The sequence below is a fragment of the Megalops cyprinoides genome, chromosome 6 (assembly GCF_013368585.1).
Source record: "Megalops cyprinoides isolate fMegCyp1 chromosome 6, fMegCyp1.pri, whole genome shotgun sequence".
Classification (NCBI taxonomy): Eukaryota; Metazoa; Chordata; class Actinopteri; order Elopiformes; family Megalopidae; genus Megalops; species Megalops cyprinoides.
Genome location: NC_050588.1, coordinates 22,697,053 through 22,715,599, shown reverse-complemented (window position 1 = coordinate 22,715,599; position 18,547 = coordinate 22,697,053). Strand labels below are relative to the sequence as shown.

Sequence of the window (18,547 nt, the reverse complement as noted above, 5' to 3'; positions counted from 1 at the left end):
CAAAAACAAAACAAAAAACAGATTAAGATTTTCAACGCATTTCAGTGCAACAATTTGTTTGCGTGGCTTTGGAGACTGGATAATTCTAGAGGACAGGCTCATCATATTTCATATTGTGTAATATGTATGAAAAATGACCGACTGAGAAGAGTGCAGAACCCAAAGGGCATATGCAGCCCCCAGCCAATCTGTCCTCCTGGCTGCAGGTCACATGACTGGCACTAGAGGAGCTCAGAGCTGCTGAAAATTAGCGAGAGGAGACAAGACAATCTGTTTTCTTCACTTGCCGGTCTCTGATCGCTTTAAGGTACAAAAACGAGTTGCAGGTATATACTGTCTGTGTGCACAAACGTGTGCTTGGTGAAATATGAACCCTGTATTTAGCATTAATGATATTTTTCTCTCTGCCAATAGATTGTGACTGGAGTGCATACACATACATAAGCACATGCAAAGACATTCATTCACGCACAAATGCACCCACGTGTGCACTCATACACACACGTGGTACCTGCAGTCTCATCTTGTTACCAAAACAGAAGCACTGCTGCACCTGTGTCTCAATAAACAAGCAAATTGCCCCAGATCACTCTATTCTCTCTGTCTCACTCTCACTCCACACCCTCTCTGCCCGGTCACAATCTCTGCATACATTCTTTCTCTTTCTCTCTCTCTCAGTCTTGGTCGGTCTCTCTTAGGCACAGTTTCTCTCCCCATGTTCTCATTCTTTCACACATCACAGGCAACTCGTGGCTTCAGATACACATCAGAGACAACTAAAATGCAAGTGCTGGCTACAGTTCTACTCCAGTGAACTAAAAATGCAAGACAACTTGACAGGCTGGTTGCCCGACTCGTTCCAGTCAGCTTTGTCCCCTCTGTTCCCCAGCCAGGCCTCAAGCCCTCCAGGTCTGAGAAGTGTGCCGTCTGCAGGTGGATTGACGTTTGAATCGCTCAAATCAGGGCGCAGCTACAGTAATAAGGTTTTGAGGGCCTCCTTTTGCGCAGTCACACTATAGAAATGAACATCAAAGCTCCGCTGGCTTCCTGCAACATGGAGGCAAAGCCACAGAACTGGGCACGCTGGATTTGGAAAAGACCCCATGCACACCGGAAGAAAGTGTGCATGACGTGACTGATGCGGTCAACATCAATCAGCTGCAATGGGAAGAGCTGCATGTCTACAATGAGCCAAGGGTAATGCATTTTTACGCCTTAATTTACAGCTCAACCTAGTGGTAATAGCACCTCTGGGAGGAGGAGAAGAAAGGGGGGACCAAGAGAAGATGAAGCAGGGAGAGAGTGATGGGGAAGGGGCTCCACTAAATCACAGCCACCTGCCTGGCTGGGACAGGCCTCACTGGATTTACTACCAGTGTGGTGGGCGGGACCCCCCCTGCCACCACCCCATCCATCAGCCCTGCAGGGTGGGGTGGTGGAGCGCGGGGGGCACATCCGCCAGGAACCGACCCACCCCACCACCAGATCTTCCCTGCTGTGTACAAGCACCAGCATCCCAGAAGGCACTGCTGCAATGTCCACTTTGGTACAGACAATGCAGATGATGAGCAGTTCTGAAAAACTGCACAAACGTACTTAGTACTTAGAACTCCCTCTATATGACAGAGAGCAAAAGTGTCCTGCAAACATGTAGCTATTAAGCTATTAAAGAAAAGACTTTGGGTGAGGGTTTCACACAGCACCACAGCTGGCACACGAGAACCTGATTGCTTACAGCGTGTGCAATTTGTACTGAAATTAATGAGCGCTGTTATAATGAAGGTGTCTCAGTAGCCAATTAAAGCGACTGCCCTGAAAGGCAAAGTGAAAGTAAGCGGCGCATATGGACAGCACAGCTGCTCCGCTGGACAGAGATGGGCTCGGTAAACAGTGAGTATCCATGGCCCCGCACAAACACAGAGGCTCCAGAGGGAGGGCATCGCTTCCTTCCTCAGCACCCATTTCCTCAGAAATGGTTCCCGGGCTGCCAGGCCCGGCGCTCACAGGAAAATAACCCAGCGGCAGAGTCGTTACGGACAGCTTGGTGTGAAGATGGGGGGTGGGGCTAAATAATTGATGAGGTGAGACACCTCCCACGTATTTCTCCACGGTGAGGGAGAGAAAGAGACAGCTGCTCTCTCACCCACCTCCTTCGTGGAGCTGCAGCACCACGCTGCTGCTGCGCCCGTACACACAGACTCACCGGAATGGCCCTATCGATCACAGGCCACAGAGCAATGTACTCAAGAGGCCGGCGGCTACACTGGATCAGACTAAATCTGTAAAAAAAAAAAAAAAAAAAAAAAAAAACAGCAAAGCCGCATATATTCCATACGCTGTGACTCCACAAAGTCATGCTGCGCGGGGCTGTTCCCTGCGTGCCCGTTCAGAGGCAACATCTGACATGACAGCACGACGCACATCAAAGAGAGAGCTGCGAACAATCTGGTCTTTCTGTTTCTACGGCTGCCCCTCCTCTCCCTCTAAAGCCATCAAAAGCACTTCCCTCTCCACTGTAGAGGACTCTCCAGCATCGTCAAGCACTGAAGAGTGGCCACATCCAGCGAGTGCTTAACATCACAGAGGAGCGCTGGTTCAACGTGGGGCAGCCCCGACCCCTACAAACTCACCCCACGGCAAATGAGGGGCCAAACCGGGGTTGGGGGCCAAACCAGGGGTGGAGGTGTTCAATTTTGTCATTTATAAGGTTCAATGCATTCAAGTGGAACAGGAAAAAAATGACAGTAAAGTCTTTGTTTATCACAATTAATTTTGCTAATGAGATATTTGTGATTTTAAAAATATACAGTTTCACATGCTCCTCACAGTGTGTTCTAGATATATCAAGATAACAAGTGTTGGGGTCTTCTGAGACAGCTGCTTAGAGTCAAGAGCTAGGGAACCAGTCGAGGGGGGATAGTGCAAATAAGCTCATAGTTCTGGGAAGGTCAGCTTTCATGCTGAAAATGACCCCTTGGTTGTGGACCAAAAGCCTGTTGAGCAGATAAATATAATTCCTGACAACTGTTTTTTTCCCCCCACTCCCAGCACCGTTTGAATATCAATCACTTCTATCACACGTGTCCCTGTGCCACAATTGATTAATGCTGTCCAAATGGGCCATCCATCAGTTGAACGATATATGATGGCACCGGCACTTTTTCCTGCCCCTTCACCCTGCCCAGGTCAGCAGGAGGTGGGAGCACTGCATCACCCTGCCGGCCGCTGGACACAGAGGAGGAAGTGCAGGGGGAAGGACGACCTCGCAGCACCGCACCTTTCCCTGAACACAAAGCCGAGGGGCACCACAGCAAATGGCCAGCGAGAGCTGCCCGCAGCCCCAGCGGCCACACACTCACGCACATGAGGTTTCATTTCATGGCTGCTATGAGCAATAATATTTCATTTTCATATTTCCACTAAATACACACATCAGGAAACATTGCCTTCTATCTTTGCCCTTTAGGAACACAGCACAATATTATAGGGCGACAAAAAACCACAGTCGTGTGTGTATGCATACATGCGCTCGCACACACACACGCACTTGAGTCACCCTTCTCTTGTACAGTATCTTCAGCATAATGACTCCATCACTTCCAAGAGCCATCACTGTCACCGTAAGCCACACAGAGTTCAGTTTGTACACTATCCTGCAGCAGCAGCACCAGCACTCCAGGGGACTCATGTATCAACACCGATGTAGAAGAAATATGCGTACGACTGATCTACGGGCCATGCATATGAAACACATATGAACACATCCTTCTCGATAAATTACAAGTGTTCTCAATTCCCTCATATGTGTACAAGTGTTTGATTTTGTGTAAATAACACCCCGGACTTCTAGATATATGACAACTCTATACCTCTAAATATGAGGTGTGAATTTCAGACTGGGTGTATAATACTGCAGCCTCACAGCAACATGCCAAGAACAACTTTACTGAGACTGAAGGGAGTTAAAAAAAGAAAGGAAGAAAAAAAAAGGTTTTGGGGATCTCCCAGTGCCGTGTCAAGTGGCTTAGGAAATCAGCAGTGCTGTGAATGCAGCATCTCTATGCGGCATGACAGCAGAGCTTAGAGCGATTCTCACAGTCATAAACGTGTCTTGTTTAACACGCTTAAATAGCGGGGGGGGGGGGGGGGGGGACAAAACAGCTGACATTGGGTTTGTTTCATCCCATTGTGTGTTAAAATTTGAAACACATATATTATGTGATCAATGTCATCCATTTCATTATTGAATTCAAGCAGAAAGTTTGAACGTATCGTTTGGCAAATCGAATCATGCTTGTAATATATCACAGGTGCCTTACGTTAGCAGCCTCATTTGGAGGTCTTACTGGTGGCTCATCTGGCTGTGAGTCGTCTCCCTTTGCATCCTCTGGCTGCAGAGGGACCCCATTATCTGGGACATGATATGAAAGGCACAGCACTGTTTGCCTTCCCCAGGGGCTGTGATATCCCTGACATGTCCACCAGCTGGTTAAAAACCTGAGGGTTGCCAGAGAAGCACCTGTGTGTGTGCAGGGATAGAATGACTCCGCCCTTGCTGGAGGAGAAGTCAGACACACTCCAGATAATCAGGTAACTATTATTAGTTATTGGCTAATTCCGTGTATTAGCTACCCCATGCTCTCAGAAAATAAATCAAAGCTGAACACAGCTTCATCTAAGTCTACAAATACAGCATAAACCATTTTCACATCTCTTGCAATTACTTTGGTCCAGCTCATCATTTTGATAGAAAAGCAATTTTAATAAGATGCAATCGGATTACGTTACCTGACTGTTTAATTTTGCTTAGCAGACTGACACATACACGTACAATATGATAGAGGTTTTTTAACCATGTCCCGGGTGCTTCAGAATTATTATGATGATGTTTGCATGCTGTTTCATTTTAAGGTCATCCTGATAACTCCTGACAATTCTATATATACATTCTCACTTTAAATGCAGTGCTCTGACATTCACATGCCAGCTTCCAAAAGGATTAGAAGCTGCCCTTACTCTCTTCAGCTGTGCCATCATTCAGCCAGACGGAAATGACATGAAGAAAATTACATGAAGATATGAACTTTTCTTAGTGGTAAAGTCTGTATAGCATGTATTAAAATAATCCTACACTTGCATTAGGGTGATATTTGTGAGTATGTCCCAGATAGGTTCTGCATTACGTTATTTTCAGATTAGTCATCAGCCATGACGTAACTTCACTTCAAGGAGAAAGAGTGATATAAGGGATGGACTCTTGGCATTTGAATGTCATGGTGTGCACCACATTCACAAGCAAACACATTTGCACACAGTTGTAGCTTCATGTGAGCTTTGGACAAATACAAAGTAACAGTGACCCCTGGTCTCCTGGCCAAAAATATACTATTTGTTTTCCACTTCTGTGGAGTCATTTGAATCCACCATTTTAAAACCATACTCTTTCTGTCAGCTGGAGCCCAATTCAATTTTGAACGTCCTCTAAAATGGTTAGAAACCTTAGGTATTGGGCTACTAAAATTTGTACATTCACAGAGAACTTCAGTCATGATTTTGTTGTACTTCTACTTAAAAAGATAACAATGTAACATAATATCTGTCAGAACAAATCACATTACCATACTGTATTGCATTACATAAATTGTGCGTTTACTAACTACATGACTTGCTTGTCAGCACACAACAGGGAAAATACACACTGTCACCACCAGACCAGATCAATAAGCTGCCTTCTGTGGAAGGACTCACATTTAAAATACTCCATCCCTCACAGTGATTGAGTTCCTATTCTATGAAATATGAAAATATGAAAAAGATGACATTCGAAAGTTAAACCGCCTGGAGACTCCACTCAAGGCGCCATTTTTTGTGAAGCAGAAGCATTCCCTGAGAGAAATGAGATTTATGTGGTTGTGCTGGCCACTGCTGTGCATCCCATTAATGATTTTCTGTTTAAAATCCTGCCAAGCACACAGAAAATGTACAGTTCCACGTAATGTCCTAATTACTTACAGTAAAAACAGCACTACATGTCATTTAGCATAATGAAAGCCAATTCCCCAGAAATTCTTTCCTCAAGCACAGAGCCAAAGGCGTATCTTCTGAAACTCAGAAAATAGTTTCCATGAACATACAAAAAGGCATCTGAACAACCAAATGGTCTTACTTAAAAGGCCAGAGTTTAAGTAGCTCGTTCAGGAAATGAGATAAACTTGCTGAAGTAGACTCAGTAGTCTACAGTACAAATATTTACTCTTCTGACTCATTACATCCTCAGCAAACAGAGCCACTAGAGGACTGCAAAACGGGTCGTCATTAATTCTGACTCTCCTAGCAATGACGTGCAAGAGGAGACAAGCGTGTGTGTGTATGTGCACATTTGTGTGTAAGAAAGTACAAGTGTGTAACTTGGTAAGTGTGTAAATGTTTAGGTTATTTAATGAGATTTGGTAGGACCACAGCGAGCAGAGGCCTAATTCATTTCCTTATGTTTAATTGTGAGAGTCGATCCATATGTAAGAACCATGTTAATTTACTCATTTACAACCATCCCACTCTTCAATGGACACATCAAATGCTGCAAGAGTGAGGGGGGACTGTTTGTCTTGTAGTCACTGTGTTGATTTGAGTTTTTTACATTCTGCCAAAAAAAATAAATAAATAAAAATAAGCCTGATTATCATTTGATGAAGACAGGGTTGCATTGTTAATGTAATGAAGTCAGAAGACCTAGTGTGGCTCTATTAATATGAATTAGAAGAAAGAAACAATGCCGTTTTATTTCTGAGTGCCAGCTGATCAGCCAGCTATTGTATTTTGGCAAACGAAGCTCATGATAATTTAGTGACATTAATAATCACAAACACACAGAGACAAGAATACAGAGACCCAGAGATGAGGGGAAGAGACAATGTTCTGAGGGTAAGAGGTGTGGAGGAGGTAGAGTGAAAGGGTACTGGCAGGGAGGAACTGTTTGTCTTGACAACTGTACTATATGGTAGGGAAAAACACCACCTCCTCCTCTCTGGCCCTTGCCCCCCTCCTCATATGTCCCAGAGAAGCTGAAAATACTCATATCTAAATCCACATCCCACTTTTTTTCTGAGGGGGGTGGGGGGTAGGGGAATTCGGAATCAATATAACAAAGAGGGACTTCAATGTCGTAACAAAGCCGATACATTCACAGACCAAATTATTAATAGAAAATAAAAACTTTGTTTCCATAGCGACTGTTATAGTCCATATGGAAAGTGTCTCTTCCTGTTGCCAAGACAACCGGCCCACTATAAACTCGCTGCTGAGCAATGCACTGAGCCAGTGATCTTTCCATAAACAAGGCTGGACAACTGATCGACTGGAAAAAAACACATCTGTCGAATACACATCTTCATCTGGAATCTTCTTGCTGCTGAGGAATCGGGAAGCGGACTGTGAAGACCTTATTATTTTCCCCAGAACAGTCTTTTGCCTCTCTTCAGCAAGAAATGTCAAAGACAAAGACAGACACATGCGTTTGAGCTTCTTACAGTATATTCCTACAATTCTTACACAATGCCCGTTCTTCTACATTTTTACAAATATGTTTAACAGGGTAATAATTGCCTTTGCAGAGGAAGCAGTGTAGTGGAGTGGTAAAGCATCAGGGGTTTGACTTCCTGCTGTGGCCATTTTACTCCTCAGTAAGATATCTGACCTGAAGTATTCCAGTACATATCCAGCGCTACAAATTGATCATCTTTAAAGTCTTTTTATGGCTCTGGATAAGAATACATATAAAGCAACAAATAAAATAGAATAAATTATTATCTAAAAATTATTATTAAAATTTTAACACGTAGGCAAGCTCAGAGACAGGTCAGAGTATTCAAGTATTACGAGGTTGTGTGTCCAGTGTGTATTTCACACCATAAAATAACACAAGCAGGGGTGGACATCTTGTGGGCAGAAGCTTTGCTCAGAGCCCTCCGTTTCTGCAGCATCGACCAACCACACAGGAAAGCCCATCATATGGGGAGGTCTATAAATGGAAATCCTCTGGCCAGCCCAGTAAACCTTCTGCAAGCTGCAGAATCAGTTCTATTAGTGGCAAAACACACTTTACAGAAACTCACTGAAGGATTAAGTCAAACAACCTCCCCCATCCCGCCACAAATGTATGGATGTGCACGCACATGCACACGCACGCACACTCACGTACCCCTTACATTGACCCAGAATGATTCCAAAAAACACTTATGCTGCAGCCTTCACAATCATAATAAATTCACAGATTTCAGTTAAAAAAAAGAACTTACTACATTAATCATTCATTCAGTGCCAACCAAAAATTACTTCTGCAAATCTGCACATGCCATATAATGGCACGAGTGCACAACTGGCAAGGAGTCAGAATAAATGTGCACACATCAAGTCCTAAAGTGGGAGACTGCTAGTTCTGTTAGCCAGAAGGACAAGGATACACATAAGCCACTTAAATACCTATGCTGCATAATGAGTTTACTATGATTCCATTAGCAGGGTGGTGTGGAGCAATGGCACTTGGAACCAAAGGATAACCAAACAGGACAAACAGGAGGTTAATTCCTGAGAGCAAATCGGCTGGCAGTTCACAACCAGTTTAACTGCTCCAGCCTGACGATCTGTTTTGAACCCAGAAACTGCAGAAAAATGGACCACAGAGGCATCCAGCCAGGAAGAAGGCACTTACGGTTGGACATACCACACATTCAAAATCAGCCTTTAAAGAGCCTTTGGCTTGGTATGCAATTAGCTACAGTAACCTGAAGAATTCCTCCACTTTCAGTTATGGTCTCCTCATGATGTGGGCCTTCGTTTCCATCACATATCAAATGTTTTTGGGTTGGTAAACAAGGGTGTTTTGATTAATGAGTAATATCACAGAACAGCTCACAGTGCCTTCTCATAAGGCTGGCCAAGAACCACAGAATGGCAGGGGTGTGGATCACCTGTTTCCACAGAAGTGACGTGATAAAATAGCCATGATAAAAAAAGCCCCTTTTGTGCCTGGCTACATAACGCAGCATTTTGAATGGCATTTTCTCTTGTTTGTATTTTTTTAATCTGCAGTGGCCCCAACATGCCAGGATACAGGAAGGAAGAAAAATGTAAATAACTAATAACTGGTTCTTTGGAATGGGAGGAGATTTGAGTTTCCCTGCAGCATTTCTCGGGAGCTGGGCCATTCAGATATGATCGCTTCTGTGGAATGAGGTCTTCAGCACAAACCAGGTGATACGAGGCTGATGTGACCTGATGGCTCCCACCTCCCACGGGCTGGATATCAGCATAACGCGTCTGAAACAATCCCGTTCAAAAAAAGCAAACAAAATCCCCCCTTCAGTAGCACAATGGTGAGCAATGAATTGCTCTTGCAAATCTGTATTGAGAACACACTGTACACAGCTTATGAATGTGCGGAGCAGGACCTTGTTTGCAGGGAAAGCTGGAGCTTATTACAAATCACATTTCATGAACCCATTAGTGTCTGTAACGATCTGCCTTTTCACACCAAGGACTCAAGCAGCAGCAAATCAACAGCAGAACTTTACACATGCTTACACACACAGACACACACACAGACACACACACTCCTGCATATGGGATACATCCAAGAAAATCTGTCAAAAATAAATCAATTAACTCTCACTGCAGATCCTCTGGACTAACCCAACTAACCAATTCTGTAATCTGCTTTTTAAAAAAGTAAGAAGCTTTCCATCAACACATTAATCCCTCGTATGTCAACCCTGGTTACAGCTCTAACTCATCCAGTGCATGCATGCAGCTACACAGTAACATTTTCTCTTAGGTTGTTGAAACATAATCCGTTTTCTTCACTAAGCTGTACATGCATGGAGACATATTTTGGCTTCCGTCCACCTTCCACGAGTATTAACAGGTTTATGGCCCTAAAATGTGCTGTAACATGTGCTAATCAAAACTAAAAAAAACAGATGCTTCACTAACAGTTTTAAAAAACTCCAAGACATGACATAGTTGATACTCAGTTTGAGTTGTTTGCAGAGGTTTACTTCAGTCTTATTACCTGAATCAATTTTGGCCTCCATCAGACAACACATGCAGTAACTTCTTAATGAAGTTAGAAGCAGACAGAATCTTTTTTTAGACACAGATGAGAGATGCAAACTTTGTTTAACTTGCCTCAAGTTTTGAGGGAAAGTCTTGGCTCAAATCCCGGTTTATTTAAGGCTGTTGCACTAGGGACCTCCAGCTTATTCATCAAGGCCAACTAAATTTCCCTTTGTTCTCTGTATCATTCATAAATAGTAGGGATGCACCAATTGTGAAATTCTGGGGCAATACGGATACCGATGTTTAAAATAACAATTTGGCCGACAGATGTCTGCCACCAGTGTACACAACTTCAGAAAATGCTGACCACATAAAGTCACACAGCACCATGAAACGGGAACCCGCTCTGGTCAACATCTGTCAACGCATCACAACTTCACATGCGGATCAACCACAACCGTCAACACAGAAAGATCAACGTTGGTATTGCGACAAGTTGTGCTCCAGAATCTCTCCCTCTCTGCTAGCTCCATCACAAACGGCTCTCCGTCCCGCGCTGTGCATCAGGCAGGGTGTCTGGGAGGTGTTTGCCGCGGGGTGGGTGCTGCAAATCGCTGAAAGGCCGTGTCAGACGGGATTAAGCACTCTCTGTGCCCACACTGATAGAGCCACCTAAGCAAAGCTGCTACCCAGCAGGCCCGGCACAGAGCACACGTCCCCCTTCCCTTCTCGCTTGCTGGCTCACTTATCCCCCTTCCTCCCGGGAGCCACGCGGGATCCCCTCTTCCCCGTGTGGGATGGCTCCGTATTAATCTCGTTAGGATTTCTCTGGTTGCAGGGTCATTGGGCGCCGGGGAAAAGGTCGCCTGGATATGTTCCACTTAACTTCTCACTTGGGGCCACACTGGAACCATCGGGCGCACCAATGCCAAGACCCGACTGACTGAACTCACCAAAAGAATGATCATCCTCTGGGGACGTCAGTCCAAGCACCAAGTGCCAAACGTGCTATTCTATGTCATTTTAAACACATTTAACATAAAATTAGAAATTTCCTTACCGATGTTTTATAGTCTGTTGAAGACGTAACGTAAAATATGTATCAAATTATTTTCCATTTCACTACATCTCTGAGATTTTTCAGTCCCAAAACACACACTCTGGCAAAATAATTTCATTTTTTTTTTTTTTTTTTAACTGTTCGGCACTAGTGTAAATGCTATGGATGGGCATATGTGCTTAACTTTTCAGTCTTGAATCAACAACTAAATATACAAAAATAAATAAAACTGGCATAAACAGGACAGAAGAAAACATAAAAAATACAAATCTTTAATGTATAGCTGACTGTTGCTAAAAAATTCTCTCGTATTACAGCAAATGGAATTAGAGGAAAAAAATTGCCACCCTGAATAAAAGGTTATGTGTAATTCTATAGAAAGACATCAAACTGCATTGGAATAGATCACAGGATTCACGTGATACGCATTTCTTCTCACCTCACTGGGTTTGCATACATCATCATCTCCCCTGGCTTAACACTCTTTATGTTAACATGAGCACACAGCAACATAAAAGTGCCAATCAGGCTGTGAAACCAGACAGAGCTTAACACAGCCAGAGTGTGACTGGCTGGAGTGGGCTAGTCACCACAGACCAATGAAGACAGGCAGAAGAGCCTCAGTAACATAGAGCAGTAGCAACCCACTGAGACTGGCCATCTGAGCAATAAGCGTACCTGCAGCCCTGCCTCCTGCTACTAAGAGGTTATCCTGAACAGCACTCACCCCGCACCATCTCACCATCCTAAATCAGGCGATAGGGGAGTTTCCAGTCTACTGATTGGCCTATTTGTAGTCCATCACAGCTCACCAATAGCCATCCTTTCAGCCACCTAGCAGTCTCTGGACCTATGTAGCGATTTGATGGATGTCTTCACTTACAAGTATTCATTAGTTTCTATTCCACAGTTTGCTGTTCCTCAGGAGTGCTTCCCACATCCCTGCCTTTTATGGGGTCAGGAAATAATTTTCCAGTTATTCCCTACAGTCATTGGAGTTTTTTAATCCTTTCTGGACAATGTTGCCCAGTGCTTTGTGACAAAAAAATCTATAAAAATGCAATATAGCAAATACATTGATTGATTTTTGATGGTGGAAGATCGCAAGTCAGAAAAACTCACTGACAAGTGCTGGTCAAAATGGTCAAACATAACAGTGAGGCTCCAATGGACAGCAGAGGACTGAATATCATAAATTGATAATGACTGACAGAGTGAGGTTTCGAGCCACCTTACATCACATATTACATCACAGAACCACCATTCTACCACACACATTCAACAAAGTGAATCTTTTAGCGATTCCAACAGCGTGACCTCATGAACGTGGTCCAAACAAGAAACGGGAAACATTTCTAAATGCTGGATATCCAAATGCCGAACCTCCAGCACACAAAATTCTGCAGACAAAACAGTCATGACAAATGTGATAAACAGACTACAAGAACAAGAGCAGGACAATGAGGCCATCTTGGCTTGTTATTTTGCATACTGTCTAGAGTGTATCCAACACCGTGTCAGGCCTGGTCTTGAACACTCAAAGAGTATCAGCTTCCAAAATGAGCCCTGTTAATTATTCCACGCATTAATAACTGCGTGTGAAAAAACGCTTCCTAGTGTCAGTGTAAAATTGACCTTTAGTCAGTTTCCTGCTATGGTTTTAGATAAGACATGGCTTTTAGTTTGGGTCTGTTTTTGTTTTGTTCTCCTTCACTGACATTTCCTGTGATGCGTGGGAGGACCCCTGCTTCCAAGAGGAAAAAATGCACCATGGGTCTCAACAGCTCTGCTTTTAGAAATGACTCAAAAACAGATACCACAGAATGAACACGCGCGCACACACACACACACACACACAGACTGTGATGCCAGAACTTACGTCCCCAGGACTTCTTTGAAGTCGTAGATCTCCTTAATATCAGAGGTTTTCTTTTTCCAGGCATTTCCATCTTCACCCAGAGGCATCTTACTGTCGTTCCGATCGGCCACAGGAAAACTGAGAGAAAGGAGAGACAGGCAAAGCACTGATCCAAAGGTCTCTGAAACAGTGCATCACTAATATAACCCTCACCTAAGCTGAGAATCAAAGACCCTTTCTGAATCGCTGCTTGTTTGCAGTCACCAAAAATGTATTTATACAATAAATTAATATAGTGACACAAGTTAAGCAACATGTTTTGTAAGACTGTAACAATAGAAAGCATGTTTCATGACTCTTGCATGACTATGTTGGTGAACTGATGAATACTGAAGCATTTCCCCTAAAAACCTCAATAAAGTCCAACATGACACTCATACCATGCAAGTCAAGAGTATTTTTCAAATGTGGCAAAATAGTAACAATAATTTTCAGTTCATGACCCCCTAAAGCAGCAAACCCGTTTTAAGGCTTCATGCTAAACAATGATACATTTCTAGTACATGAATGCATATGACAAAAAAATTAAAAGATTTTACCTGGACAATAAAATAACCTGAGCTGTGAAATACCCCTACAAAGTTAGGGATTATGATATTTTTAGAATACAGCAACAGCGTGCTTCAGGTGACACAGGAATGCAGTCCACCAAGTTTCCTCACCAGTGTGAATTAATGCAGACTATTTCAGTAGCAAATAGTCCACTATAACACATGACTTTTATCAGAATCTATGCAAGACAATTCTGATTGGCACAGAGGGCTGCTTTTGCTCTACTAAAATACTCAGCCAATCCCCTATGAAGAACCTGTCTGAAATTAACCCTCTTGAATCCATTACACCTTAGTTTCTTTTTTAAATTAGCTATGACCTATTACACACTCAATGCTATGATCTACTAAACAGACGAGGGACACTTCCTCTAAAGGTTTATATATGGCTGTAATTAGTGGCAGTGAAAATTGTCTACCATTTTCCTGACTGATGTTTTCAGGGTTTCTTTCGTTCTTTTGAAGGGGTTACAAAATTAAATCTTTTTTATGCATTACTGTGTGTGTTAAAGTAGGACATCACTTGCTCTCACAGTCTGAACAGAGCTTGTTTTTAATATCATCGATATAGGTGCTTTGTTCAGTTTTGTTCATGTCGGGTTGCTCTTCTTGCCCACCATGCAATGCACTCAGAAGTGCCCTGTGACAACACCTTAAGTATGCCACATTAAATCAAATTAAATTCACCAACCAAATGGTTGACTTGCCTTTTCTGAAAAACCTACAATTTTTGCTACTGGTCCAGCCTTTATATGTCTGCCAGTATGCAGAAAAGACAAACATTTATGACAGAACCAGCTTAGCTACAATGTGGACTGTGAACACCCTCCAGTTTCCTGCACAGCAAATAAAGGTTCAGCTATTTGAAGAGAGAATGAGACAGCCATGGGGCATCTCAGAGACCATTTCATTATATTTCCAACTGATGTGTATTTATCATGCCACTAACTGATTTTGACCCTTGCAGATGCACTGCACTTGGACACCTGACATGCAAGTACAGCTGCACAACTGCAAGTCTACTGCACAAGAACAGCCAGTGCACTTATGTTTGAGCCTTCTCTTATTCTTTAACAATACTCATATGAATATTTTGGTTGAAAAATAATGGCATTTAAAACAATTTCTCAACAAAAATAATGAATTGTCTTTATCTCAGAGCATGTAATTACCTGATAAAATATCATCATTAAATATCAAATAAGCATTACAGATACTTACTCAATGAAATAGCAGCATGGTCTATTCAACCCTCTACAGTGCAGCTTCTCTCATTCACAGCATGCCAAATGTCATGTGCAACTCCTCCCAAATAACGAAAATATGCAACATCTAAAAAAAACCTTCATATCCTTACAATCAACATGCGTCGATATCCACTGCATGCACTTAACACAGTTACACAAACAATTTCCAATTCAATTTGTATTATATGTAGTTTTCCAGTATAACCACAAATGTATTTTTGTTTGTTATTTCATTCGATTATAACATTAACATATTATTAACATTATAACATTATATTAATGAGTCTTAAGAAAGGGCCCTTTCTCATTACTTTATATTTTAAGGTGATAATAATAATAATAATAATAATAATAATATGTACTGAAGATATTTATTATTATTATTATTATTATTATTTCCACAGAGTTTCCAGTTTTAAAGAGGTTTTTTACACTGAAGCATTAAAGACGATAACATAACACATAATCAATGAAAAAATTTGAAACCATCTGCCACATGCTAAGCTGTAGACGGTCATTCTTCATCAACAAAAACGCATGTGGCACTGGAGGCAAGAGGAGAAGTGCTGGCTTTTGTAGAAAGTGAAACAATAGCGACCACTGAGACGTTTCTCCTCATGCAGCTCGCCCCCTTGGCGTTAGACTAACCACAAGCCCCTTCATTTTCCTTCCTCTACGGACGAAGACTTCCTTTTTTAGAACAACGTCTCATTCATGTTTAATATGACATCTGTCTACAATTCAAGTATTTAAATCAAGTGCCATTTGGGGTAACCGCTCTTGGTTCTCCTTAAGTGTTGTGTCTATATACATTATTATTTTGCACACCCACCCCTCAATACAGTTTTTGTGCACTGGATGTCAGTCAAAGGTCACATGAGACAGATTTGATCGAATGAAAACATGACGTGTGCCTGCTCAGCACCCTCTTCGAGCATTTGGCACACTGGTACATTAGGAATGGAGAGGCGGATATCTGCTTCCTCAATATAAGCCTGCAGTTTGTATTTTTTAAGAACGCAGAGGCTAAATGCGTCTTCCAGCTACAAGAGGTCTGTATCGGCAATTGCGGTTCAAACCAGCTGGAGACAGCACAGGGCTTCAAAGACAAAAATAACTCCCGTTTATCTCAGCCCATATTCTGGGATTTCTCAGCGATACTACGCCGCCAACACTGCAGCCGGCAGCGCATATTGACAGGGTTACTCAACCAATTACATAACACGTTGTTTAAGGAATTATTCATGTTTTTTTTGCTTTTACAATGAAAAATGTGGGTCTTCAAACAAACCAATCAGCCTTTTCCTGGTATCTTCATTCTTGACTTTCTGTCCTCTTTCACAGAATATCTCACAGAGCTGTTGACAGCACTCTACATCTCCCACACAGGATGAGCACAAAATGGAAGTTTTCAATGGAAGTTGACTGCGCTATAGGTTGCTTTTCATTATATAAATTTGCTGTACCTAACTCTAAAGCATCACCACACCACAGTGTGCTGCAATGGTAAGCATTTCACCCAAACTGCCTCAGCAAATACCCGGTGAATGTAAAATGTATTAGTTATGCAAGGCACTCCAGATAAAAGTGTCTGCTAAGCATATGTAACATAATGTAAAGAGCCAGGTTTACCATGAGACACGGAGGCTAATGTGCGCACCCTGAGAAACCCTGCAGAACTCAGGTTGCTAGAAGCCACTTTCCTTGACTAGTCAGCAATGCACACCCCATGAAAGAGGTGTCACCCCTTTAAAGAGTGAAGAACAATCCCTAAACAGAAAGGGTGGGTCTAGGTGTAGCTGACAGCAGACCCCCAACACCAACCACACCCCATTTGATCCCAGGGCTATTTGTCTCTTTCTGAATAGCAAGACAGTGGTGCAGCCTCCAGCCACATGCTCTTAGAGGTCTGCTACCAGCTTCCTTTTTTTGGTGCCCGGAACTGACGCCACACACGTTTCTATGGAAACCTAAAGGGAAATTATGGCAGCTGTGAAACCAAATTGCAACTCCAGTGTAAAGGCTTGCAGAGACATTGTTTCAACAATGAATCTGACACTGAATAAACCCCGTGTTACTGCCACAGCTTATATCTGAATGTTTTACTGTGAAGGGGCCCACATGGCTTCAGAGGAGAGCCCGACGCACACACCTCTCCTCAACTTGCACAACAAGGGAGAACAGAACAGAGGGGAAACCCGTTGTTGTATGTTCCTCTCTTACAGAGTTCACCATCTGATATTCTAATTTAACCTTTGTGCACAACACAGGAAGTCCAGTGTAAATGTTGCAATATTCTCTAGTCTCAGTAACGACTAAGCATACTTAATTGCCCTTTACAAGAGTACTGGTATTCCATTTCCAAGTATGAGCAATAAATGACTGCTTTTCCAAAGCACTGCCACCACAGGTGAAGGACATGCCACAAAAAATGTTTGCATCTGCCCACACTGAGACAACAGGCTGCCTATCTGCAGCTCACGTCCTAAAGTTTCCCCAGGAAAAAGGCATCCATGAAAGCAATATAGATACAGGTATTGCAAACTCCAGCAACAGCTCTTTTGCAAGCAGTCCACCACCAAGCACTGCTAGCATGCCTAGTTGACACACAGCAGCATGAAATAAATAAATAAATAAATAAAAATAACCACTAACACCCACCCAGAACTTGTCCTTAGTGAGCCATCTTGGTTTCACATCTACAGCGGGAAAGGGTATAAATGAGGCACCCATGAAATTAAAAAATAAAGGTGGATAATTTACATCTGGAATTCACACCTTAACTCAGAATGCTACTGGAAAAATGCACCATTAGTTGAGTTATCGTAGTATGCTTTGTCCCACGCATACATTTCAAATGACTTCCAGACTGAAACCCAGAATATCTTTTGCCATGTTTTTACACATATTTATTGCTGAAGTGAGGACAATACCCATCCAATCTAAACTTCACTCCAGATAAAGTAAATGGCTGTCATGGGAGTTGTACGAGTTCACAGTGTGATTTTTCAAGAGATACCATGTATGTGTTTAGGTACTATTTTACTTTACTTTTAATGGAGCAAGTGTTGATAGTTAATGTTTTTTAATGGAACAGTCCGACAGAGGATCACCAAATTTGACAGAGATAGGACCACTGACACAGCTGGTATATGAGTCATGTGCATTACTTGAGCCAGTCTGCCATGCACACACACCAAACAATTTGATTTGTATTAACATTTTTTTTCCCCACTCCCCACTTGAGGACCACACCAAGGTGGTCCTCAAGTCCAGTGGAAAAATGTGGAAGTAATTCCTGTGTGTGTAACAGACATTATCTGGAACTAAAATGTGCAAAAACCTGGACTCTGAATCATTAAGGACATGGTTGTATGAGGCCTTAGTTCTGGATGATTTGATTAAACCAATTTCTTCTATAAAATTGTCAATTTGATTTCCTTTTCATCTTGGGTGTAGCTCCTCAGAATTTCCAACAGGAAACTATCATTTTTATGAAAGACTTGTTATTAAAGTGTTACACATTTTATTTTCCAGAGCGGAACCTTTCCCCAACCGCCTCTGACAAATACCAACATGAATTAATCAAATCTGTTTTTTTGGTTTTTTAACTTATCTATATGCCCATTTTTGTACATATTTCTGAGAAACATGTTCTCTTCCAGGAGGGCCAACACTGCAACCCAGCGTCCAAAACCAAGAGAAAAGAAAATAACAC

At 42.4% G+C, this 18,547-nt stretch overlaps 1 protein-coding gene across 2 annotated transcripts in view; it reads right to left on the bottom strand.

The window, feature by feature from the left end:
• camk1b (calcium/calmodulin-dependent protein kinase Ib) overlaps positions 1–18,547 on the bottom strand; it is a 48,730-nt gene that overhangs the window by 25,760 nt on the left and 4,423 nt on the right. For both annotated transcript variants that reach the window (XM_036531071.1, XM_036531072.1), the window contains one exon: positions 12,993–13,109. In XM_036531071.1, coding sequence (XP_036386964.1) covers positions 12,993–13,109 — 117 coding nt within the window. The remainder of the gene's footprint in view (positions 1–12,992; positions 13,110–18,547) is intronic.